General features: G+C 49.2%; 1 protein-coding gene across 3 annotated transcripts in view; it reads left to right on the top strand.

The window, feature by feature from the left end:
* The window catches only part of KIF13B (kinesin family member 13B), a 183,772-nt gene that overhangs the window by 94,449 nt on the left and 63,198 nt on the right, over nucleotides 1-26,125 (top strand). For all 3 annotated transcript variants that reach the window (XM_073586354.1, XM_073586355.1, XM_073586356.1), the window contains exons 15-25: nucleotides 2,607-2,693; nucleotides 2,818-3,008; nucleotides 4,053-4,263; nucleotides 4,473-4,635; nucleotides 5,136-5,282; nucleotides 6,883-7,032; nucleotides 7,148-7,273; nucleotides 10,185-10,358; nucleotides 10,833-10,990; nucleotides 17,520-17,652; nucleotides 20,450-20,599. In XM_073586354.1, the coding sequence (XP_073442455.1) occupies nucleotides 2,607-2,693; nucleotides 2,818-3,008; nucleotides 4,053-4,263; nucleotides 4,473-4,635; nucleotides 5,136-5,282; nucleotides 6,883-7,032; nucleotides 7,148-7,273; nucleotides 10,185-10,358; nucleotides 10,833-10,990; nucleotides 17,520-17,652; nucleotides 20,450-20,599 (1,690 nt within the window). The remainder of the gene's footprint in view (nucleotides 1-2,606; nucleotides 2,694-2,817; nucleotides 3,009-4,052; nucleotides 4,264-4,472; nucleotides 4,636-5,135; nucleotides 5,283-6,882; nucleotides 7,033-7,147; nucleotides 7,274-10,184; nucleotides 10,359-10,832; nucleotides 10,991-17,519; nucleotides 17,653-20,449; nucleotides 20,600-26,125) is intronic.

Raw genomic sequence — 26,125 nt, 5'->3', positions numbered from 1 at the left:
GGTGCAGTCACTGTGTACATACATTACAATACTGATCCTGAGTTACATCCTGTATTATACCCCAGAGCTGCACTCAATATTCTGCTGGTGCAGTCACTGTGTACATACATTACATTACTGATCCTGTGTTACATCCTGTATTATACTCCAGAGCTGCACTCACTATTCTGCTGGTGCAGTCACTGTGTACATACATTACATTACTGATCCTGTGTTACATCCTGTATTATACTCCAGAGCTGCACTCACTATTCTGCTGGTGCACTCACTGTGTACATACATTACATTACTGATCCTGAGTTGCATGCACACTGTAGTTTTGCATGCTTCAGAGCTTCATGCCTCCTGTACTTGTAGTTGGTGCAAAGCTTTTGTTTTCTGGCTAGGTGTATTTTTATAGCCAATACTGTAAAGTAGTTTATTATTAGAAAACAGCTGTTTGCACTCTGCCCCATTTTAGCAACTGCTGTTATGTTGGTGATGGCTGAAAGAACTGTGAATACAGCTCTTGACTTTATTTACAATCTTACAGCTACCCTGGATCTTCAGGATTCCTTACACCCATTTTTTCACTGCTATAAACCACCACGTGTGCTCACCGTAACCCACCAGGGGCACAGACAGTCACAGCACTAAACCTGGCTGTTAGTGTCCGTGTCTCTTTCTAGCTGAATATTAGGATGCTGGATGGTAAGAGTTATTTGTGGGTGTTCTATATTTGCTCTGGGTAGAGGGAACAGCACCAGTCTCTCACGCTGCCCGCTCACTAGCTGCCTGGGGTAGAGGGAGCAACGCCCAGCTCTCACACTGCACACTCACTAGCTGTCTGGGGTAGAGGGCGCAGCACCTGTCTCTCACACTGCCCACTCTCTAGCTGTCTGGGGTAGAGGGATCAGTGCCCGGCTCTCTAACGCTTGCCCGCTCACTAGCTGCCTGGGGTAGAGGGAGCAGCACCTGGCTCTCGCGCTACCCACTTATTAGCTGCCTGGGGTAGAGGGAGCAGCACCCAGCTCTCATGCTGCCCGCCACTAACTGCCTGGGGTAGAGGGAGCAACGCCCAGCTCTCATGCTGCCCGCCACTAACTGCCTGGGGTAGAGGGAGCAACGCCCAGCTCTCATGCTGCCCGCCACTAACTGCCTGGGGTAGAGGGAGCAACGCCCAGCTCTCATGCTGCCCGCCACTAACTGCCTGGGGTAGAGGGAGCAACGCCCAGCTCTCATGCTGCCCGCCACTAACTGCCTGGGGTAGAGGGAGCAGCAACTGGCTCTCCCGCTACCCACTTACTAGTTGCCTGGGGTAAAGGGAGCAGCACCTGGCTCTCCCGCTACCCACTTATTAGCTGCCTGGGGTAGAGTGAGCCGCACCCGGCTCTCCCGCTACCCACTTACTAGTTGCCTGGGGTAGAGGGAGCAGCACCCGGCTCTCACGCTACCCACTTACTAGTTGCCTGGGGTAGAGGGAGCAGCACCCGGCTCTCCCGCTACCCACTTACTAGTTGCCTGGGGTAGAGGGAGCAGCACCCGGCTCTCAAGCTACCCACTTATTAGTTGCCTGGGGTAGAGGGAGCAGCACCCGGCTCTCACGCTACCCACTTATTAGTTGCCTGGGGTAAAGGGAGCAGCACCCGGCTCTCACACTGCCCGCTCACTAGCTGCCTGGGGTAGAGGGAGCAGCACCCGGCTCTCACGCTACCCACTTATTAGTTGCCTGGGGTAGAGGGAGCAGCACCCGGCTCTCACGCTACCCACTTATTAGTTGCCTGGGGTAAAGGGAGCAGCACCCGGCTCTCACACTGCCCGCTCACTAGCTGCCTGGGGTAGAGGGAGCAGCACCCGGCTCTCACACTGCCCGCTCACTAGCTGCCTGGGGTAGAGGGAGCAGCACCCGGCTCTCACACTGCCCGCTCACTAGCTGCCTGGGGTAGAGGGAGCAGCACCCGGCTCTCACACTGCCCGCTCACTAGCTGCCTGGGGTAGAGGGAGCAGCACCCGGCTCACACTGCCCGCTCACTAGCTGCCTGGGGTAGAGGGAGCAGCACCCGGCTCTCACACTGCCCGCTCACTAGCTGCCTGGGGTAGAGGGAGCAGCACCCGACTCTCACACTGCCCGCTCACTAGCTGCCTGGGGTAGAGGGAGCAGCACCCGGCTCTCACGCTGCCTGCTCAGTACCTACCAAGGCTTAAAGGGGGATCTGCAGCTTCCAACACCCCAGCTACCATGAAACTACTTCTCTCAGGGTTCCTTGATAGTGACAGGCTTTCAGGCAGCTGTCTGGGCACGTTGGGGGTTGTAATGCCGGAGGTTCCTGCTCCCTTACTTATAGGGACCAGTGCATTCTCTGTAATGGAGGGATGACACCTTCTATATTGCCTTTTTTTTATTTTACCCCGAGGACGAGACTACCCTACCCTGGTGGCAGCGCTCAGCATTAGCTGTTACCGCTTATGGGGCGCCGTATGTGACAGATATTGTTGTATCGCTCACTGTGGACAATCAGTGAAGGGAGCCATACAGCACTGTGTCATCAGAGGATGTGGGAGCACCGACGGTCGAGATTTTATAAAAACCCTCTATGGTGATTTTTTTTTTTTTTTTTTCATTGCAGGACATTGGTAAATGGCTCAGTGGTCACCAATCCCACCCAGCTGCAGCACGGGGATCGGATACTCTGGGGAAACAATCACTTTCTCAGGTATTTACTCACTATCATTATCACGAATCTGTAGGGGTTTGTGCAGAACAGAGGAAGCAAAGGTGGGAGACATTTATGGCGAACCCCCTGACAACTCCTGTTTCTCTCTGATCTCATCTTGAAGGATTAGCTTACCAAAGAAGAAAAAGTCGTCTGAGCGGGAGGACGAGGAGCGGGACGCCAGCATGCGGAACAGCAGCAGTTTCGAGCAGCTGGACGCCGACGGGGATTCATCCAGCGAGGTGTCCAGCGAGGTCAACTTCAACTACGAGTACGCGCAGATGGAGGTCATGATGAAGACTCTGGGAAACAACGGTAAATACCATGTTTGTGGCCACCAGACCCGTGCCGTAGCCCTACTGCGTGATAAGCGCCAGTGACGATCATACCGGCCGGAGAATAGAGAGAATGGGGTCGCACAGCTCTGAACTGGCATCTCGTGCATTACTCAGACATAATGCTAGCCGAATTCTCTGTCCAGATTTTCAGAAGATTCACAACACAATATATGGTCCTAGAAAAGTGGTTCAGATGCTGCAAATCTTAGCAGCACATGTCGATTTCATTTTCATGTGATTTTTCAGCTTTTTCAGTCTGCAACGTGTCCAGCAGAGCTTCTACTCCAGGGTCTGCACATCCCGACCTCCTGTTTATATGTTTTACCCCATATGGCATATGTCACCAACACTGGAGATCGGGATTTGCTGTGATTGACGATGAAGGCCTGCTGGGACAGGAGAAATCCCCTCCAGGACGAGTATATTCTTCTTTTTCACAGAGCGCAGAGTATCACTGTGCAGCGGTGTCTTCTAAATGTGCCGAAAGCCTGCAGAACAATGTGCCGCGAGATCCTCATGACTTGGTGCGGATCTGCCGTGACTGAATTCCCTGCAGATATTTTCCGCAGCAAATCTGCAATGTGCAAACTTATACAGTCTATTGTCCTTCACCCCTGGGCCTGAAATGGCTGATAACAGAAAGCAATAGACCAAGTTCACCTTTTCCGTCACTGATAGATTGGGGATGTCTCCATTGCACCATCATGATCATCACAGCATCCCTTCACAATCCATTTATAGGATTTTTGAGACTTCCAATTGATAGTTCATCAGTGCACAATCAATGGTTGTTTGGCCACTGAGCCCTCGGGGTGCTCTCTGGGATTGTCACTCAGCCCCTTCACTGAGCATTGGGCTGTAAGTATGATTTGGATGGTGCTGGGGGTCAAACCTTAAGGAACACACTAAAAACATCTCCAATCCATTGATGTATGAGAGGCGCCATCTTTTTTTTTTTTTCTCCTACATGTTGCATATATGTTCATAGGAAGATAATAATAATCTTATTGACCTTCTGTAGATCCCATGCAATCCCTGCTGCAAACCATGGAGCAGCAACACGAAGAGGAGAAGCGCACCGCGCTGGAGCGCCAGAGGCTGATGTACGAGCACGAGCTGGAGCAGCTGCGCAGGAGGCTATCCCCGGAGAAGCCGCATTATCGCAGCATGGACCGCTTTTCCTTTGGGTCACCGAATGCTCAGCAGCGCATCAGGCAGTGGACAGAAGACAGGTGAGACGAGTGGGTGCCAGTGTGGCAGTGGGCGCGATTGCCACCGATGCACCAGCTATGGTCGTGTCCCAACACATTTATTGCATTGCCAGGTTACATTACAATTACGTTGCACTCTGTCCCTATAATTACCGTGAACTGACTGTTTCCAGGTTGTACAGATGTAGCAGAGCTCAGGTTTTTTTTTTTTTTTTTCCTGCTCCCTTCAGGGAAGTGATGCTAAATCACAGCTTATCAAAGCTGCGGGAACAGATCGCCAAAGCGAACATGTACGTCCGGGAGGCCAATTATATTGCCGATGAGATGGACAAGAGGACAGAGTACAAAGTGACCCTGCAGATCCCAGCGTCCAGCCTGAACGCCAACAGAAAGGTAGGCGAGGACTCTATAGGATGTGGCGGATAGATTGAAAGAAATCTATATACGGAGACATGAGTCTGTATAGGAGCTGTAGATACACAGAGATAGGACCTTTTTTAAGCCTTCAAATTACACAGAGAAATTAATGCAAAGGTTTGAAAACAAACAGTTTCCTTAAATTATTCCAGAATTTTAGAATTTTGGGACAGGAAGTAGCTATCTGATCTGCATCTTGGTCAATCATTATAGCTCTTTAGGATTAGATGTTTCTGTCACTCAGTCATACTTGGGGTTGGAGCGGGATGCGGTTAGATAGAATGCAGGAAAGTGTAGGCCAGCTTTAAAAGGAGCTAGCATTAGCTTCTTCTCTTCTTACCTGGCTTTCGATGGAAAGGAGTATAGCTGGCAGCCAGAGACATAGGTGAGTGGGATTTTGCTTTGGTAAAGGTCTGGTACCCGGAGAACAAGGTCTGTACATCCAAGCTCTTCAGTCTCTCCTGTTTGTCCTATAGCGTGATGAAGTGCTGAGTGAACCGGCCATCCAAGTGAGGAGAAAAGGGAAAGGAAAGCAAATCTGGTCTCTGGAAAAACTGGAGAACCGTCTGGTGGACATAAGAGATCTCTACCAAGAGTGGAAGGAGTGTGAAGAAGACAGTCCTGTAAGTGCCAAGGAAAGTTTCATGTATTCACTGCCTTTACAGTCGTATTTGGACTGAAACACAATGGAAAAACAAAGGGGCCATCAGTTGTGGGAAGCATGGCACGCTGCCCTCGGTCCGAATTGTGGTTTTTCCGTGGGTGCAGAGATTCTGAGCAGTGAAATAAAAACCTGTAAGCAGGCCTTGGGCTGCCGCTGCTGGGGTTGTGCCTGCAAGGGTTAATTTATCTCCCCTCACTCAATCCAGCATTCAACCTCTGTCCTATGCTGTACTGGTGTAAATCACACCCCGACACAAACCACGCACCCCTCTTCACACACGCTACCACCACTCACCGAACATATAGGCGATGAGTCCCGGAAATACTACTACTACTACTGTCTGCCAATCACCAGGAGCACACACTCTAAGGTTATGGATTCTTTTAGGGTGTGTGCACACATTGCGGATTCTGCAGCCGATTTGGCCCTGCGGATCCCCAGCAGTTTCTGCTGCGTTGTACAGTACCTTTATAGCCTATGGAAATTGAAAAATGCTTTGCACTTGCTGCGGATTAGCTGCGGTTTTAAATCCGCAGCATGTCACTTCTTTGTGCCGAATCCGCAGCGGTTTGACACCTGCTCCATGACCAGGTGTCAAAACGCAGGGGAATACCGCAGGCTAATCCACACTAAATCCGCAGGTAAAACGCAGGTCATTTTCCCTGCGGATTTAGCTAAATCTGCGCGGAAAAATTCGCAGCAGAATCCGCAACCTGTGCACACGCCCTTAGAGTATACAAGGTTCAAACTTTTTAAAGTTTTAAGCTTTAATAGAATGGTACAGTGCTTACAATAAATGGATATAAAAATATGAGAAAAGTGACATACAAACATGCAAAACAGTTATAAAATAAAAGGGAGAAACTTACAGAAATATCTAAACTTTGCAGTCTGGTATTCTCTTTCCTGAGGGAGGACATATGAAAATGGATCACATCAGCTTGGCTGCCCTCAATCTGTGAACCACTTTCTTTGTGTAGGGCCCACTTTATAGGCTTAGCCTGGGGATCAGATCTCTAGACCAGCCTTTCATGTTAATATTTAAATTCCTGGTTTGTGACTGGACCATGGCTGCTTTACCAATGAATACATGCTCATCTAAATCTAAATGTTCTTTGTATTAACCCTTCTTTCCCATAGTAAATAGGAAGTGTCAGGCTGCAACTAGATCCCATTTGGTGTCTCCCTTCAAAGGCATCAGAGGTGTAAAATGGTTCTAATTCTGTGCCGTTCTCATGAAGGCACCCTGGGGTCTGAGACCCTGCAACCAGAAAAGCTGCCTTTGCTCGGGATAACATAGGTTATGACCTTTTGTGAAGAGCTGCAGCCTAAGAACTGACGCTAATTTACTGCCTGTCATACATTGCTTACAAATACATATTTTCATTACACGGTATATGTTCACACTTGCTACACAGAGACAACGTGTCATCCACATCTCTCGCTAGTGCAGCCTCAGGCTTTGGGCTTTTATCTTTAAGCGAAGTACACAGTGTTCACTTTCTTACTCTTCTGTTTCATTCTTTTCCACTTTTTTTTCACCTTCCTGTTTTCTGCAGGTGACCCGGGCATACTTCCGACGCGCCGACCCTTTCTACGACGAGCAAGAGAATCACAGTCTCATCGGGGTGGCCAATGTATTTTTGGAGTCCCTCTTCCATGATGTTAAGCTGCAGTATGCTGTCCCCATCATTAACCAAAAAGGAGAGGTGAGGCCGCTGCACACTGGTGCTCGTGAATATGGCCGGACACGGCACACACCCTGTAGTACGTGCACAGCGTCTGCCCCTCCGGTGACCACTCGCTCTGCTGTCCTCTGCACAGATCTCCGGCCGGCTGCACATAGAGGTCGTCCGTGTCAGTGGAGACTTCGATGAGCGCATCGCCGGAGGCGAGGACGGAGACACGACCAGCGACGGCAAAACTCAGGAGCACAAACTAGTCTGTATGGTGAGTAGGACGCTCTCCCAACACTGTATGCATCACTGCTCTCCTGAAATACTCTGCACTGCTTAAAGATGCTGGTCTTTCTGCTATTCTCCCAGCACACTGCACAAGCTTTTTCCAGCATACATCCATTTCATCTGCAAGCAATTCTCCAGAAATATTGGGTGCTTCTTGGGAGGACCTCGCTCTTGTAGAAAGTAACTAAAAGATGAGCAGTCTCCTCTACTGAAATACTCTGTGCTGCTGCAGGACTTTCCGCCTTCTAGTATGTCACTCTACTCTGAACATTCCCAGAGCCTGCTCATTCTAGCACGTAGCTCTAGCACCCGTTCAATGGCCCTGTCGGGGATTACGTCCAAACCCCCACGTAAAACGGGATTTGGACATATGTGCCAGCAGGGCCATAGACTATATTTGTGCAGGCAGAGCAGAGGTGCGCTCTGCTGTGTATCTTTTTCGGGTGTGTACACCTACTGGGAGCGGACACTCAGACGCAGTCCACTACTTCTCGGTGTCGTCTCAGTCGGTGTACACGCTCTAAAATGATGCACAGAGGAGCGCATGTTTGCTCTGCCGGCACCATTATAGTCTATGGCCCCTTTGGTGCATATGTCCGGACCCTGTTTTGTGTGGGGTTTTGGCAGGGCCAATGTGAAAGCGCCCTTAGTCTATCACCTCTCATAAGATCAGACTCCTCCTCTCCTGAAATGCTTTGTGCTGCTGGGTGACCCTGCTTTCTTACAGTATGTAAACTCTTAGTCTCTGACCTCCTAGAAAATCAGAATTCTTCTCTCCCAAAATCCTCTTCTGGGAAACTCAACTTTTTCCTTTATGTAGCTCTCACATTGCACACTCCTCTCTTGAAATACTCTGTGCTGCTGGAAAAACCTTTACCCATCCAGTATTTAGTCATCCAATACGCAACCTCCCCAAATGAGTAGCATGCCCCTTTGCTAAAATATTCTGTGCGGTTGTGAAGCCCATCTCTTTCCATACTGTAACTCTCAGCCTGCTCAGACATCTCCTGAAATACTCTGTGCATCCTCATCAATCATTTAGTCATCAGTCTACAACCTCCCCAAATAATCGGCACACCCCTCTGCTAAAATACAACGTGGCTCTAGAAAATCTCTACTCCTTGTAGTATGTGACCCTCAGTCTGCAGCCTGCCAAAAAGACAGGAGCGCCTCATGCCTGAAATCTGTGCTGCTGTGGGAACCTTTTCTTTTCACGGTCTCCGATATCTGTTTAATAGCGCAGAATAGTTGTCGTTAAAGCTCCCGCTGAGGGGGAGCGCCCGACTGCTCCCCAAATATCACAGACGCGTGGTGGGTATGATGGCAGCAGGGATGAGTTGTATGGAGGGCTCGGGTCCAGCGCTCATCCTCTTCCATCACCGCCACCGCGCTGTGCGGAGATACTCAGGGCAGCGATGTCCTTGCTGATACTGCAGATATTTCCTTTGTTCCGGTAAGCGACTCGGGGGCAGCAGCAGAGCGAGACCTCCGGACACGCATTACTTTTACATCCTGCATCTGATTGACCCCGGTGTGTCAGGAGGGCGCTGCTAATGATCTCTGCCCGCCTGTGACCTGGGCAGAGTAATTACAGCTCTTCACATCATTTCTATGGACACATTTATAAATCACCGCCACATAGTGCAAGCCAAGAAAAACACAGTCCAGAGACGTCCGGGTCCCAGTATCTGTACACGTTCCCTTGTATCATGGGCCATGTAGAATCCTGGGGTCCTCTCACCTGGCTGAGGACATAATGGTGACTAGACTTAATTTCATCACTAAAATTACTGCATCTGAAACTCTATCAAAACTCAAGACCTGTGCTACGTGAGTGAAACATGAGCCACTCTGTTAATTTCAATAGAGTGTCTCCATCCTTACTATGGAGGTGTTTGATGACGGCCGGGAATTGTAGATTACCATACAGTGACCTGGACACACCGACAGCACAGCGCGGTGTACATGTAGTTATAGTGAGAAGCAGAAGAGTGAGTGCAGCTCTGGAGTATAATACAGGATGTAACTCAGGATCAGTAATGTAATGTATGTACACAGTGACTGTACCAGCAGAATAGTGAGTGCAGCTCTGGAGTATAATACAGGATGTAACTCAGGATCAGTAATGTAATGTATGTACACAGTGACTGCACCAGCAGAATAGTGAGTGCAGCTCTGGAGTATAATACAGGATGTAACTCAGGATCAGTAATGTAATGTATGTACATAGTGACTGCACCAGCAGAATAGTGAGTGCATCTCTGGAGTATAATACAGGATGTAACGCAGGGTCAGTAAAGTAATGTATGTACACAGTGACTGCACCAGTAGAACAGTGAGTGCAGCTCTGGAGTATAATACAGGATGTAACTCGGGATCAGTAATGTAATGTATGTACACAGTGACTGCACCAGCAGAATAGTGAGTGCAGCTCTGGAGTATAATGCAGGATGTAACTCAGGATCTTTGTAGTTTGTCCTCCTGGTCCTACAGAAAGTCGGCAATAATTTCCTTTTTCTTCCCCGCTTGTCGCCCCGCTGACTGACCTTGACAAATCCCAGAATGAGCTCCCACAACAGCAATTCTGCTTCCTAATTTTTAGAGACCGTCTCATGATTGTTCAGTTGGCGTCTGGCCCAGATTTGATGGCCTACTTATTTTTCAGAGGTGACCTCTTTATATTGAGATGTTCTCTCCCGAGTGTCTTCTGCTCCCTGTTCTCTGTAGGGTCATGTTTGTGGCCCGCTTGCTATGACAGTAGGATCTGTTTGATGTCTTCTTTTTGGGTTCTCGCTCTCCATTGACATTGGCTTTGTTGAGAGGTCCACGTCGGCTGGCGTATGACAGTTCATGTGCAGGTGGAAGAATTCCTTCTCATGTAATCTTCTTCTTTTCAGGTTAAAGTCTTGCAGGCCACCGGCTTACCTCAGCATCTTACCAACTTTGTGTTCTGTCATTATACTTTCTATGATCAACTGGAGCCAATCATGGTGGCTCCTGAGGTGGACCCCAACACATCCTCTCCGATTAGCAAGGAGCCGCAGTGCATGGTCGTCTTTGATCACTGTAAAGTAAGTACACCGGGGTGTGTAAATCACATACAGAAGTATAATATTTTATTTCCATCTTTGGTACTGTGGCACTCGGCTCCTCTATAATATGTCTGTCTGCAGCCAATAGTTCTGGTAATTACTGTACAGTGCAAAAGTTTGTGGTCGTTGTCACAGTGGTTCCTACTTCGCAGCATTTTCCTCCTCACCTGTCTAATACTTTTGCACAGTACTGTACCTGTCCCATGATGCCATTGCCAAGGCATCATGTAAGAAGTTGAGACCAGATCACATCTATAGTCATCAGGTATTTTGATTATTCCATTATTAGAAATGGAGCGACAGATGCAGGTCTGATGCACAGGAGAGGAGACCGGCTGTTCACTGTGCAGCAGCACGCCGCATGTCATAGGCATTGTAAAAACCCCAGCCCACTATAGACAGTGGCAGATAAATTCTTGCCCTCATTCACGTCATCTATCTCTTGTCCATTAGGAGTTTTCTGTCGGCATCACAGAAGATTTCTTGGAATATTTAGCCGAAGGAGCTTTGGCCATTGAAGTCTATGGACACAAAACGAATGACCCTCGTAAGAATCCGGCCTTGTGGGACCTGGGTATAATCCAGGCGAAAACACGCAGTTTGCGAGATAGGTGAGCCGAGATATTTTTTTTCTACACCTAATAGTGTCTCTTTGTTGGGTAGTGGAGGTGGTCTTCTTGAAGGCACATCTGTTCTTTTTATGTTTTCTAGATATATGTGCTTTATGGTGGAATAACTGGAGTCCTATGGACCCAGGTGCAAAATTTTGACCCGAGTTCCCTCCAGCATATTTGTTATTTTGATGGCCCCCTGTAACATTTTAGATCCTATACATAGATAAAATATACACTGCTCAAAAAATAAAGGGAACACTTAAACAACACAATGTAACTCCAAGTCAATCTCAGTTCTGTGAAATCAACCTGTTCAGTTATGAAGCAACACTGATTGTGAATCAATTTATCCTGCTTTGGTGCAAATGGAACAGACAATAGGTAGAAAAGATCAGCAATTAGCAAGGCAACCCCTATAAAGTAGTGATTTTGCAGGGGTGACCACAGACCATTTCTCTGTTCTCATCCTTTTTTGGATGTTTTGGTCATTTTTGCATTTTGTCATTGCTCTCACCCCTAGAGGTTCAGTAGCATGAATAGACAACCCACACAAGTTGCTCAGGTAGTGCAGCTCATCCAGGATGGCACATCAATGCGGGCTGTGGCAAGAAGGCTACCTGTGTCTGTCAGCACAGTGTCCAGAGCATGGAGCAGATACCAGGAGACGCGGAGAGGGCTGTCGGGGGGCAGCAGAAACCCAGCAACAGGACGGCTATATCCTCCTTTGTGCAAGGAGGAATAGGAGGAGCAGTGCCAGAGCCTGCAAAATGACCTCCAGCAGGCAACTAACATCCATGTGTTTGCTCAAACTGTCAGAAACCGACTCCATGAGGGTGATATGATGCCCCGACATCCACACGTGGGTGTTGGGCTGTAAGCCCAACACCGTACAGGGCGATTAACATTTGCCAGAGAACACCAAGATTGGCATATTCAACATTGGCACCTCATGCTCCTCATGGATGAGAGCAGGTTCACACTGAGCACATGACAGAGTCTGGAGACGCCACGGAGAACGAACTGTTGCCTACAAAATCCTCCAGCATGACTGGTTTGGCAGTGGGTTAGTAATGTTGTGAGGAGGGATTTCTTTGGAGTGCTTCACAGCCCTCCATGTGCTAGTCAGAGGTACCGGGATGAGATCATAGGACCCATTGTGAGACCATATGCAGGTTCAGTGGCACATGGGTTCTTTCTTTTCCAAAGATTTTATTCTTTTAAACAATGGGGAGAGGGGAAGACAGGGTGGGGGAGGGATGGGAATGGGAAGAGAAGGAAAGATAAGGGGAAGTAGGGAAATTACAAGTTGACATGTACAGAAAATGCAAAACATGCATTAATGATGTCATTTTACAAACGTATCTTGCCAACGCCTAAATATGTAAAATACAAGATTGTACAACAGAATAATAGCAATAAAGAACATAAAAACACACAAATGAGCATAATGAGTGTCATTACAGATCTAACCCTATGTCAAATAGTAGATACAAGATCAGTTATGTCAGAGGCAAAACTAAAACAGCTAATCGAGATTACTAAGTGTTAAAGGATTCATTCAAGTAATAGGAGTAGGGAAAGTTTGGTCCCATTTAGACCATTTCCTGTAGAAGTTACTGAATTGGTCATTAGCCAATGCGAAATGCATCTCATGGGATCTATGTTGTGCGATCAACTGTAAGATATCATCAACTTTGGGAAGGAAACGGTTCTTCCAATGGAATGCAATGGAATTTTTTACCACAAGACAAACATGGATGACTATATCTTTTAAGGCAGGGTCCAATTCCTCTAGATTAAGGGAAAGTAGGGCCGAGTGAGGTGTGAGGGTTGTGGTTTTGCCTGTAAGTTTTCTAATGATGCGTGATGAGATCTGCAACCACAAGATATTAACCGTTGGGCAACTCCAGAAAACATGTAGGATGTCTCCCTTCTGACCGCAGTCCCTCCAGCATAGAGGCGAGTTCGTCGTCCCAATATGGGCAAGTCTATTGGGGGTATAGTACCAACGTGATACAACCTTAAAATGGGTCTCCTGCAATGACATGGAGAGTACGGAGTGATATGATAAAGAGAGAGAGTCCTCCCAGTCTTCTACAGTGAAGGAAGAGTTTAAGTCTTTCTCCCAACTCAGCATTGAAGGGCTTTTTGTCAAGGCCGTATCTTGGTTGTAGTTATCATAAACAAAGCCATGACTCCAGAAAATACGATGACCACAATTATTTAGTATTTTTATGGATGACTCAGTGAAGTTTAGTTTCTTGTCGAGAAATATTTTTATATTATCCTTAAGAGTAAGGTATTCGAGAAACAGGGACGAGGAGATATTATATGTAGTTTTTAGTGTTTGAAAGGATAAAAATTCCGTCTCGTTAAAAATGTCTTCTAAGTTTGATAGTTTTAAATCTGCCCAGATGGGGGATAATGAATGGTTAGTCATAGAGTAAATGAGTGTTAGGGGGAGTTTCTTAAGGATGGTCGTTTTATGGGATCCTCTCTTTGGTTTAGAGATCTTAAACCAGGCGAGTGCAACAGCTTGAAAGATTGGATGGGCAACAGAGTTTGGAAGGTTGTTAGCTATGGCATTATAGATTATGGATCTAGGGTGCTTATTGTTGTTAAGTGTAGACTCTAAAGGTGCTGTCACACTTAGCGATGTACCAGCGATCCCGACCAGCGATATGACGCGGTCAGGATCGCTGGTACATCGCTAAGTGGTCGCTAGTGAGCTGCCACATAGGCAGATCTCACTAGCGACATCGCTGGGGACGGGGATCGCTACTTACCTGTCACACCAGGCGATCCTGCGTCCTCCCGCCCGGCTCCACGCGTCGCTCGTCCTCACAGCAGGAAGCGCCGCAGGAAGCTGACGACGAGAAACAGTCCTGAACGTTCTCGCGCGATCAGCGATAACCAGCGGGGGAGCCGGTCGGAGGTAAGTATCAGACATAGGGATATCGCTAGCAATATCGCTATAACGTCACTAGTTATAGCGATATTGCTAGCGATATCTCTTAGTGTGACATGCCCTTTAGTCAAGCCAAGCTGGGGGATCTGAATCTATTAACCAATGGGCACTTTGTTTAAGTAACAAAGAATAATAGTGGGCTGGGATGTTAGGGATGCTTATACCTCCATTCAATCTTTTCTTAAATAAGGTTTGAGTGGCCATTCTGGGCTTCTTATAGCCCCAAATGAAAGAATTAATCTGTGCCTGTAAGTTAGAAAGATGGATAGAAGGGATAGGGAGTGGTATACACCTTAAAATGTATAATATTTTTGGCAACGTAAAAAGCTTTATTGTAAGGATCTTTCCCCACCATGATGGAGATCTATCCCTAAAAATCACGCAATCCTTATTTATTAACCTGGGTTCTTTCTGATGCATGACAATGCTAGGCCTCATGTGGATGAAGTGTGTCAGTAGTTCCTCTGTGATAAAGGCATTGATGCCCTGGACTGGCCTATCCGTTCCCCAGACCTGGATCCAATCGAGAACGTTTGGGACATCATGTCTCGTTCCATCCACAAATGCCACGTTGCACTTCAGAATGTCCAGGGGTGGGATGATGCTTTAATCCATGTCTGGGAGGAGATCCCTAAGGAGAACATCCACCATGCCCAGGCATTGTGGGAAGGTCGCACATGGAGGCCACTCATACTACTGAGCATCATTTCATTGTCTTGATGCATTTCCACTGAAGTTGGATCAGCCTGTAATTTCATTTTCCACTTTGATTTTGAGTATCTTTTGAGTATTTTTCCAAATTCAAACCACCATGGGATATTCATATTGATTTACATTGATCATTTTTATATTTTATTGTTCTCAACGCATTCCACTATGTAATGAATAAAGATTTGCACCTGGAATATTTCATTCAGTCATATCTATGATGTGGCATTTCAGTGTTCCCTTTAGTTTTCTTGAGCACTGTAGAATGTGTGGCAATAAGATCATTTTCTAAGTAATACTTTGATATAGTAGTCATACAGTTTCCAAATGAAATCGTTCATTTTTGCTTTTTGTTCTTCATCCGACGCAGACTGTTATGACTTTTTCCAACAAGGTCTCGTCTCTCCAGAAAGTAACACACAGACATGTATGACAGATCACTTCTACTACGCCCACCACACTTTTTTCCCTAATTCGACACTACACCAGATGAAGAAAAGTCCAATGATAGCAGACTGGTGACCTCCACAGTAACAGGACGTCCATTTTGTTTCTCCCAATAGTAACAGTATATGGAAAAAATAAAATATAAATCAGTAGTGTTGACTCCCTTTGGGAACTCCATCACAGTAGAAATGTCCCCCTCTGTAGCCCCCATACAGTATTAATGACTGTGTCCCCTTTTATAGCCCCATGCAATAATAAAATGTCTCTTTGGCTGTCACTGTTTGGTAGTAATGTCCAAATACTACAGTAATGCCTCATCCCCATTGGCAACACAGTTGTCCATACACCAGTTCTGCCACCATGCAGTGATAGCATCCACTTTTGTACCTTGATAGAGATATTCTATATTATGGCTACTTAAATTTATAATTAATAATGTATGGGCCACAATGGATAATATTACTAGTGTCTCCCATTGTGGAGTAATATGTCCCTTGCTCTGGCCCCCAAACAGTAATAATGTCCCTCACTTGCTACTATAAACTAAAAATATATATTCTTCATTTTGGCCTCTACACAGTAATAATGTCCAACATCCTGGCCTCCATCCTTTTAATAGTGTCCTCAGTTTTTGCTCTTTTCTTTAATAATGTTCCACGATTTGGCCCCCATCCTGTAATAATGTTTCCCGTCCTGACCCCCTTTCTGTAATAATGTCCTCCGTCTTAGCCACCAGCCTGTAATAATGTCACCCTTTCTTTCCCCATCCTGTATTGATGTCCCCCGTCCTGGCTACCATCCTGTATTGATGTCTCCTGTCCTGACCGCCATCCTGTAATGATGTCTCTCGCCCTGGCCCCCATTCTGTAATAATGCTGCCAAGACCGTGCCCCCAACGTGAAATAATATCCCACGTCCTGGTCTTCATCTTGTAATAATGTCCCTTATCCTTGCCCCCATCCAGTAATAATGTCTCCTGTCCTTGGCCTCATCCTATAATAATGCTTCTCGTCCTGTCCTCCATCTTGTAATATTGCTTCCCGTCCTTGCTCCCATCCTGTAATAATGTCCCCAGTCCTGGGTCTCATCCTGCAATAATGTCCCCAGTCCTGGGCCCCATCCTTTAATAATGCTTCCCGTCGTTGCTCCCATCCTGTAATATCTATCGTCCTGGCTTCCATCCATTAATAATGTCTCTCGTCCTGGCCCACATCCTGTAATAATGTCCCCCGTCCTGGCCCACATCCTATAATAATGTCCCCCGTCCTGGCCCACATCCTGTAATAATGTCCCCCGTCCTGGCCCACTTCCTGTAATAATGTCGCCCGTCCTGGCCCACATCCTATAATAATGTCCCCCGTCCTGGCCCACTTCCTGTAATAATGTCCGCCCGTCCTGGCCCACTTCCTGTAATGTCCGTCCGTCCTGGCCCACTTCCTGTAATAATGTCCGCCCGTCCTGGCCCACTTCCTGTAATAATGTCCCCCCGTCCTGGCCCACTTCCTGTAATAATGTCCCCCCGTCCTGGCCCACTTCCTGTAATGTCCGTCCGTCCTGGCCCACTTCCTGTAATAATGTCCGCCCGTCCTGGCCCACTTCCTGTAATAATGTCCGCCCGTCCTGGCCCACTTCCTGTAATAATGTCCCCCCGTCCTGGCCCACTTCCTGTAATAATGTCCCCCCGTCCTGGCCCACTTCCTGTAATAATGTCCCCCCGTCCTGGCCCACTTCCTGTAATAATGTCCCCCCGTCCTGGCCCACTTCCTGTAATAATGTCCCCCCGTCCTGGCCCACTTCCTGTAATAATGTCCCCCCGTCCTGGCCCACTTCCTGTAATAATGTCCCCCCGTCCTGGCCCACTTCCTGTAATAATGTCCCCCCCGTCCTGGCCCACTTCCTGTAATAATGTCCCCCGTCCTTGCCTCATCCTCGTTGTCTTGTAGGGAGCCGACTGCTTTCTGCTCCATAACACTTTTCAGATGAATGTGTCCAACTTTGCAACCACGGTCGTTTGTCTCTGTACATGATTAAAGAGGAAAAAAGAGACTATTATTTTATTTTATTTTTTAAATGGACTTATGGTGGCTGCAGAAGCTTTTATTGGACCCCCGTGGTCATGCTAACCTTTCAACCATCATCCATGTGTAATGCTGGCTCAGATTCTGAACCCATTTTATTCATGTGCACCCAGCATCCATCATACATGTACATACAGAGTGGATGTCACAAAGGCGTTAAGGTAATGGACAACACCTTTTAATTCACACGCCCTAAAATGATAATGAAATGACTCTGCTCGTTCTGGCTCAGTCTGTAGCGCAAAGCTGAAAAGTGAGCAGCAGTAAACGGGATGTGTTTTGTTTTTTTGTTTTTTTTTTTAACTATGCCCATCCATGTTTTCAGGTGGAGTGAGGTCACCCGGAAGGTTGAATTGTGGATCCAGATCTTAGAACTGAACGAAAATGGAGAGTTCTGTCCTGTGGACGTCATCCCGGCCAAAGATGTTCAGACAGGAGGCATCTACCAGCTGAGACAGGTACTACACCCAAATATCTGACTGGTCTGCTCCATCCTGCCCCCTGCTGCTTTAGATGGGTTACTTCACTTGTTACTATTAAACACTCTTTGGATGCTCTGAGGGTTACACTGCCTTGTTAGTTTGAGCGGTAGGACCCTCAGCGTTTAGCAAGTTACCAGCTTTCCTTGTGGATTGGTGATAACTTTCTAATTTGGGACAACCCCTTTAAGACCTCTGAGTGTTTTGTAGATCATTATAGGGACATCAATCCTAAACAGTAACCATTGTTTAATAGTACAGGTGAAAATAAGATATATTAAAAAGATTCACATCAGAGAAATCAACTGTTCTCCTGGACTGAAAGCAGACTTCCCATTACTAAGATAGGAGATAACGGTTGGTGCACATTAAGTTCTAAGGAGCTTGCAGCTCCTTTCCCTCCATTGAACTTTATGAGCACCAACTCTCATCTCCTGTTTCAGTAAAGGGAAAATCTGCCTTAAATGAATACAGATTTTACAGCAGGATCTGGCATGGTGAATTTTGGCAGCCAAACCTTTTGTTCTCTTAAGAGATGAGCCGCTGGCAGAAGAGTCGGGGAAGGTAGCCGTCGCCGAAATGATCGTTTGGCTGACAGCTACATAATTTGTATCGGGGTGATATGTAGGTAGTAAAAAATATAATCTGTGAGCTAGGCCTCCACTCTGATACACTTTACCTTCACTGACACATTTTAGCAAACTATCAGCACAAGAGGGAGACCTCTGCTGCTGATGGCTTCCGATTCTAAGAAAAGTTATATAACTTCTAAATACTTACTGATATAGTTCAGATCGGCAGATGCCCCGGTCAGCCGCTCCATGGCTGGTTCTGTGCGTAACTGAGCCGAGTGTAGATTAGTAATATAATCAGGTTTGGTGGCTGCTCTATACAGTGTCCCAGATGCTTCATTTCAGGTCCTGTGTCAGCATGTGACCAGAGCAACAGAGGCTCAGCCGGCCGCCCCACCTCCGCCCTGCCGCGGCTCTGCGAGCCCCACCTCCGCCCTGCCGCGGCTCTGCGGGCCCCACCTCCGCCCTGCCGCGGCTCTGCGGGCCCCACCTCCGCCCTGCCGCGGCTCTGCGGGCCCCACCTCCGCCCTGCCGCGGCTCTGCGGGCCCCACCTCCGCCCTGCCGCGGCTCTGCGGGCCCCACCTCCGCCCTGCCGCGGCTCTGCGGGCCCCACCTCCGCCCTGCCGCGGCTCTGCGGGCCCCACCTCCGCCCTGCCGCGGCTCTGCGGGCCCCACCTCCGCCCTGCCGCGGCTCTGCGGGCCCCACCTCCGCCCTGCCGCGGCTCTGCGGGCCCCACCTCCGCCCTGCCGCGGCTCTGCGGGCCCCACCTCCGCCCTGCCGCGGCTCTGCGGGCCCCACCTCCGCCCTGCCGCGGCTCTGCGGGCCCCACCTCCGCCCTGCCGCGGCTCTGCGGGCCCCACCTCCGCCCTGCCGCGGCTCTGCGGGCCCCACCTCCGCCCTGCCGCGGCTCTGCGGGCCCCACCTCCGCCCTGCCGCGGCTCTGCGGGCCCCACCTCCGCCCTGCCGCGGCTCTGCGGGCCCCACCTCCGCCCTCCCTGCTGCGCATCTCAGCCGTCCCTCCCTCCGCCCTGCTGAAATAAATTTTAAAAAATAAGTGTTTATCACATTTCTCTGACGAACGAGCACAAAGGACTTCAAAAAGTTTGATTTTTTTTTTTTGTAACAGATATTTTTCTACATGGGACAGGGTTAGGAATGGCGTTGCGTGCTCATGTTGGCTTTGTTTTTTGTTATTTTCCTTGTGTCCGTAGCTGCCATATATTATCCCCAGCTCCAGGGCAGATTCAGCCTCCTGAGTCCCTAAATCCACGGCGCTTCAGCTCTGGATAAGACTCTGCAGTTCCGTCTTACTCCCCCCCCCCCCCCCCCCCGACCTCAAGACGATCACCATCTATGGGGCTATGGGGGGTCCGAACGTGTCTGGCAGCACAACTGCTGACTCTGCAAGGACGTCCTAAAGTGTCGAACGCTCGTTAGGTAGTTTCTATAGTTTTCTATATTCCTCTGATAATTCGGCAGCTATAAGATTCTAGGTTGTAGGAAGTTTTTTAGTATATTCATCAGTTATGGGTATTAGGTGTTCGGTGACGGCGTTAATGTCAGCCATCATCCTCGGAGTCAGCAGAGCGGACAATACCCCTGATTAGCCCTCTCCTTCCGTCCCCCGTCTGGAGCTCCTTACCAGGGAAACGAATTGCTGAGTGGCAGCAGTAATGGAGGTAATGAGGGAAGCGTTTACCTGTGTTTGTTGCCGGAGCGGAGGATTAGACGCGCGCAGTGAACGGCTCTCCCAGGAGCTGCCAGGAAATGTCTGAGACACGGCTAATTGCTCCCCAGCTCGGTAATAACCAATTTCCCTCACCTTGTTGCTGCAATTACTGTCCGCGCTATTTTGTTAATTTCTCCCTAAAGTTTAGAGCTAATTAGCCAGTAATTCACATTAGCCGCCTCTCCGCGGGAAGAAACATTCCTGTACGGCTCCGTATCAGCGCCGTAATAGAGGCGCTCACTGATGACAGCCGTGGCCCCAAAACCTGCCGTCATCTGCCCCCACACCGCCCATCAGAGGGGCACATGGGACATAAGTCCCAGCACAGATGGTCCTCAGTGGACACAGCTTTTGTCTACCCTTTTGGATAGATAATGTCTAGTAATCTGATAATCGAGAATCATGGATAATTCTTGGCTTTTTTCTAGCACAGAGCTGCAGGGTAATGGATCCGTCTGTCTTTCTCTACATAGGGGCAGTCTCGGCGCCTGCAGGTGGAGGTGCGATCCGTACAAGACTCGGGAACACTACCGCTAATAGAGGACTCCATACTGTCCGTGTCCGTGGGGTGCGTGAAAATAGTGCACGCCAAGACCGGCAAGGGGCAAGATGTGCATCATCAGGTGAGATGTAGTGTTATCTATTCATCAGTCTCCTAGACATCTATGTCATACCTGTCAATCTATCTTGTATCTACAGAGGATGTATAAAGTTTACACACCCCTGTAAGAATAAATAATTTCAGAACTTTTTCCACCTTTAATTTCACCCATAATCTGCACAAATCCATTGAGAAATAAACTGAAATCTAAAAGAAAAATAACGAACTAAAATAATGTGGTTGTATAAATATTCACACCCTTATATGTAATATTAAAGGGAACCTGTCATGTTGGTATGTTACGTAGCCTGGCGCCTGCGCTGTGACAAGAGTTCTCGGGCATGCTCAATGTGCGCTGCCCGAGAACCGACATCAGGCTATTGCGCCTGCGTGTTGTGGAGGCCCCAGCCCTGCAGTGTGAATACATCATAACACACTGCGGGGGCGGATCTGGGGCTTCCACAACACGCAGGCGAAATAGCCTGATGTCGTTTCTCGGGCAGCGTGCACTGCGCATGCCAGAGAATTCTTGTCACAGTGCAGGCACCGGCATTCAAAACAGGAAGATGCAGCGCTGCACAGGGGCATCATGATGGACGGATGGTGGGCGGCGCCGAGACACCGGACAGGCATGATGGACGGCTGGGAAGCGGCTGATACAGGGGGACACACCATACCTATGGGACACATTACAGGTATGAGGACCTATTTATAAAAGTCGATATTTCAGCATTACTAGGCGTCAGAAAAAGAAGAGCCACCTTGACAGAATGCAGCCTTAAGCCCCCGTTACACTAAACGATGTCCCAGCGATCCTATCAGCAATCCGACATGATGGGATCGCTGGGACATCGTTGGGCTGATCGCTGGTGAGCTGTCACAAAGACAGCCACAGCGATCAGGACCAGCGACTCTGGAAGCTGGTTTCAAACGTCGGGTATCCAGGAGCAGCGCGACTCTTGGATACCCAACGTTTACCTTGAAAACCAGCGTGCAGCGTCGCTGATCGCTGGTCTCTCGCTGTCACATGCAGCGATGCGCGCTGGGCAGCGGGAGACCAGCAATCGAAAAACGGCCCAGGCCGCTCGAGCACGATCAGCGATAACCGGCAGGGGGGCCGGTTTTCTGATGTGTCACAAAATCAGCGATCTCACTAGCGAGATCGCTGTGTGTGACGGGACCCTTAGTGCTGCTAAAGGTGGCTCTTTAACTGAAAAACGCCCTGGGGTGGGGTGACAGGTTCCCTTTAAATATTTTGTTGAAGTCCCACCGCTTATCTAAAATTGGTGATCTTTGCCCCATTTACCTTGCAGTAGCTCCACATCTGTCATATTGTGGGGGGTGGGGTATCTCCTGTGTACATCAACCTACTCAGGTCACCCACAGATTGTCACTTGGATTCAGGCCTGGACTCGGGCTGGGCCATTCCAAAACTGTGATCTTCTGGACAAGCCATTCTTTTGTAGTTTTGGAGGTCGCTTGTGGTTCTGATAGAAGAAATTCCTTTTTAGCAGAGACCTAAAGGTTTTGTTGCAAAACAGATTGATATTTGCAGTTGTTCATAATTGCCTCCACTTTGACTACAGGCCCAGTTTGATCTGGCCAAAAGTACTATGTAGCCTCCACCATGCCTCACTGTGGAGATGGTTTTCTGTTGATAATACGCAGTGTTTGATTTGTACCTTTTCTAATTATGGCCGAAAAGCCCAGCCTATGACTAAGGGCACAGAGCGTGCGCCAGAAACGCGTCAGGTGTTTCCCATGTTTTTAATTTTTTTTTACATGTTATAATAGTTTTTCTATTTTTTATTTATGGGCTGGAGTGCCTTTACACTTCCTCCTTTTCTCCTTCATCTCATTGGGGGACACAGATACTGTGGGTGTATGCTTCTGCCGCTAGGAGGCTGACACTAAATGAAAAAAAGAGGTTAGCTCCTCCTCCGCAGTATACACCCTCACCCCTATTGCGGGCGGAAATCATTTTTTCGCTTAGTGTCCATGGAGGCACACACGTCTGGTTTTGCTCCAGACTTTTTATTTTATTTTTACTATGAAGATGAGACGGGGGCAACGGATCCTATTGAAAGGGTCCAATTTCCCCAAACCATCAAGTCAATATAGAATCACTGCACACGTAAATTATGCTTTAGTGAGCTTTTTTATTTAATTGACGGTGTTGAAGCGACAGCTGACGTTTCGGCCTAACAACGGCCTTTATCACATAGTCGCCCTTTTGAAGTAGAGCGGTGCCTGCATCCCCCACTGCGCCACCAATGTTTTTTTTGCCATATCAGCAGGATCTCTGCTCCTCTAGCACCTGGACTATTGGCTACATTGGAAAATCCACATTTTTCTGAAATATTGCCTAGCAGTGATAAACTATTAACTGGTGACTACCAAAACTCTACTTCAAAAGGGCGACTATGTGATAAAGGCCGTTGTTAGGCCGAAACGTCAGCTGTCGCTTCATCACCGTCAATTAAATAAAAAAGCTCACTAAAGCATAATTTACGTGTGCATTGATTCTATATTGACTTCATATTTACGGGACCAAAGGCTCCCTTTCACTAGCACCGTATATTCATCTTACTAGTCGAGTGCTAGCCATCTTCTATATCTACTTTCCCCAAACCATCAACGGGCGAGCACGCGTTAAGTATTGTCTCCGCTATCCTTTCCCGCACCGTGGGACATATCTGGGTCTTTTTCCCCAGACTTCTATTTTTTCTTTGTTATTTTATGAAGATAAGACAGACGCAACGCATCCTAGTGAAAGGATACGATTTCCCCAAACCATAAACGGGCGAGCACGTGCGAGTATCTCTCCACGTTTCCTTTCCCGCGACGTGGGACATTATGCCAGACTTAGGCTAGTTTCACATTTGCGCTTTATAGCGCAGCGACGGCCTGCGCACGGCCGCCGCTAAGCCCCGCCCCCTGCCGGCTCCCTGCCCGCCCCATCCGGTCATCGCCGCCTACTAGCGCACATGGGCGCTTGCAATCTGCGCACCCTATCTTTAGCATAGGGTGCGCAGATCGTGCGCTGGACGTGCGCTAGCAGGATTTTGCCGTGCGCTGCGCACTTTTGAAGGTGCGTCGTGCGCGCCGAAATGCAACATGCTGCGTTCAGCGCACACGGGCGCACCTTCAAAAGTGCGCAGCGCACGGCAAAATCCTGCTAGCGCACGTCCAGCGCACGATCTGCGCACCCTATGCTAAAGATAGGGTGCGCAGATCGCAAGCGCCCATGTGCGCTAGTAGGCGGCGATGACCGGATGGGGCGGGGCTTAGCGGCAGCCGTGCACAGGCCGTCGCTGCGCTATAAAGCGCAACTGTGAAACTAGCCTTAGCCCTTTGCACCCCTAGGTATTGATACCATGGGCTTGCACAGAGGCACAAGACTAGTCTGTGAGGCCCCCACTGCTCCACCAACGCTAGACGGCGGTGCTGCAAGGCGGCAGACGGTCCCTCTCCTCACCCCCTGAAGGGGTTAGATGGAGTTAGGGTGCCTGCACCGTCCTATTTTTTATCAAAGACCCCCTCACATACCTGTGCTCAGGCTGAGAGGATCATCGGTGAGGAGAGGGTCGGGGAGGGCTCCTGCGAAGATTTCGGGCTGGAGCCTACAGCTCGGCGTCCACTAGCCCTGCAAGAGAAGGGCTGGATCGTCAGGTGGTTGCCTGGGACAGGAACGCCGCGCCGGTCAGTAGCACCATTTTTTGGTACCGCGCCCCCCCCAGTCGGGTAGGGGAAAAATTGAGGCCGCGGCTTAGGCCGGAACTAGGCCGCGGCCGGAAGTTCCGCCCTCGGGGACGCGCGTCACTTCCGGCAGCCCGCCCTGCACTGGGCGGCGGTAAAATCGAGGCCCCGGCTTCGGAGCACTGGCTAGGCCGCAAAGCAGAAGTACCGCCCCTAGAGCGGTTTTTACAGGCTGGTGCACGCTACAGATGTTGGCGCGCGATTTAAAGGAAGCATCCAGGTTGGGGGGGGCGCAGGACTGGGATAAGTGCTGCCCGAGAGGCCACGCTATAGGGAGAAACGAGGGGCTACCTCTTCCCCATATCCCCAGCAGCGGACAGATACAGCATGTCCGAAAAAGCATGGACGCACGTTCTTTTACGCTGCCGTTTCCGCAGGCGCAGAGCAAGCGTTTATGCGAAGCCTGCGAATCCAAACGTGCCCAGGAGCCCTGGCCTGCGACCGCGACCAATGTGTCAAATCCCCCGGAGTGGGCCCGATCACTGTCACAGTACATGGCGTCGCTTACGAGAGCAATAGAATCCCTTCAAGCCCCAGATAGGGGCAGGGACAGTGTCTCGCCGCCTTTAGAGGGAACCTCCACCTCACAGGAGCCTCCGGCCTGCAGGGGTCGCTCTCACTCCAGGCAGACCCGGGGGAAATGAATCCACACGGTGTCGCCCAGTCCATCCGGTGGCTTCGGCATCCGTAAGTTCTGCTTCTCGCTCCCTGTCGCCAGTGGTTGATAGCGAGCAGACCTCAGATTGCGACTCAGACGAACCCCTTGACCTGGACACTCCAGGGTCACGTGAAACCGTGTACAGCCTCATAGAAGCAGTCAGTCAGACCCTGGGGATAGAGGATGATCCCGCAGCGGCTACGGGGCATAAAATAGCATTTAAACGAGTGAAGCGACCGCACAGAATTTTTTCCTCTCACCCTGAGTTTGAGGACATAGTGCAGCGGCACAGAGAGCGTCCAGACCGGTGTTTTCTCGGGTTAAAAGGCACTCGAAATGAGGTATCCGTTTGCTCCGGACTTCCGTAAACAATGGATGGAATCCTCGATAGTGGATCCTCCAGTTTCACGCCTGGCCACTAAGACCCTGTTATCTGTCCCTAGGGTTTCCCACGGACTGCCTTATTGAGAGCCTAGCTCGTTCAGTATATGAGGCGTCAGGGTCTGCACTCGCTCCCTCGTTCGCAGCAACTTGGGTAGCTAAGGCCATGTTATCATAGTCAGAAACTTTAAACAAGGTCACGCAGGAGCAGGATCTACCTGCAGAGATCTCGGAGGTCGCAGGTCAGATGGCGATAGCCGGAGACTATGTTTTGAATGCGTCTTTGGATGCGGCCAATTGTTCAGCAGTTGCTGCCGCTAATGCAATTTCTATCTGAAGAGCCCTATAGTTGAGGACATGGTGGGCCATTCTACTTCCAAAAAGTCCTTAACTTCCAAGCCTTTTCAGTGCGGCCGCCTATTTGGAGAAAAGTTGGGATCAACTTATCTCCGACCCCACAGGAGAAAAGAGCGGGTTTCTTCCTCAACAGACGCTTTGCGTCACCCGGTTCAGGCACGTGTTCGGGCCTTTCGCAGTGCCACCGGCCATTCTAGGCCGAGCATGACTGCATTCGTCAGGGGGCGGCCGCTAAGCAGCCTGAGCCTGGTCCGGGACCCGAATAGGAGACCGGTCCGGAGTCATGCGTTAAAAGACTCCGCGTGGACTACAGGGCCCATTTCCGCCACCTAAGGCCGCCCCAACCAGGATAGGGAACGGCAGGTCTCATATAGAGCCAACCCATTGGGGAGA

Source organism: Dendrobates tinctorius, unplaced genomic scaffold, assembly GCF_039654945.1.
Source record: "Dendrobates tinctorius isolate UK_male_01 unplaced genomic scaffold, ASM3965494v1 ptg000093l, whole genome shotgun sequence".
Lineage (NCBI taxonomy): Eukaryota > Metazoa > Chordata > Amphibia > Anura > Dendrobatidae > Dendrobates > Dendrobates tinctorius.
The sequence above is the reverse complement of the archived record's forward strand: the minus strand, read 5'-3'. Positions and strand labels throughout refer to the sequence as shown.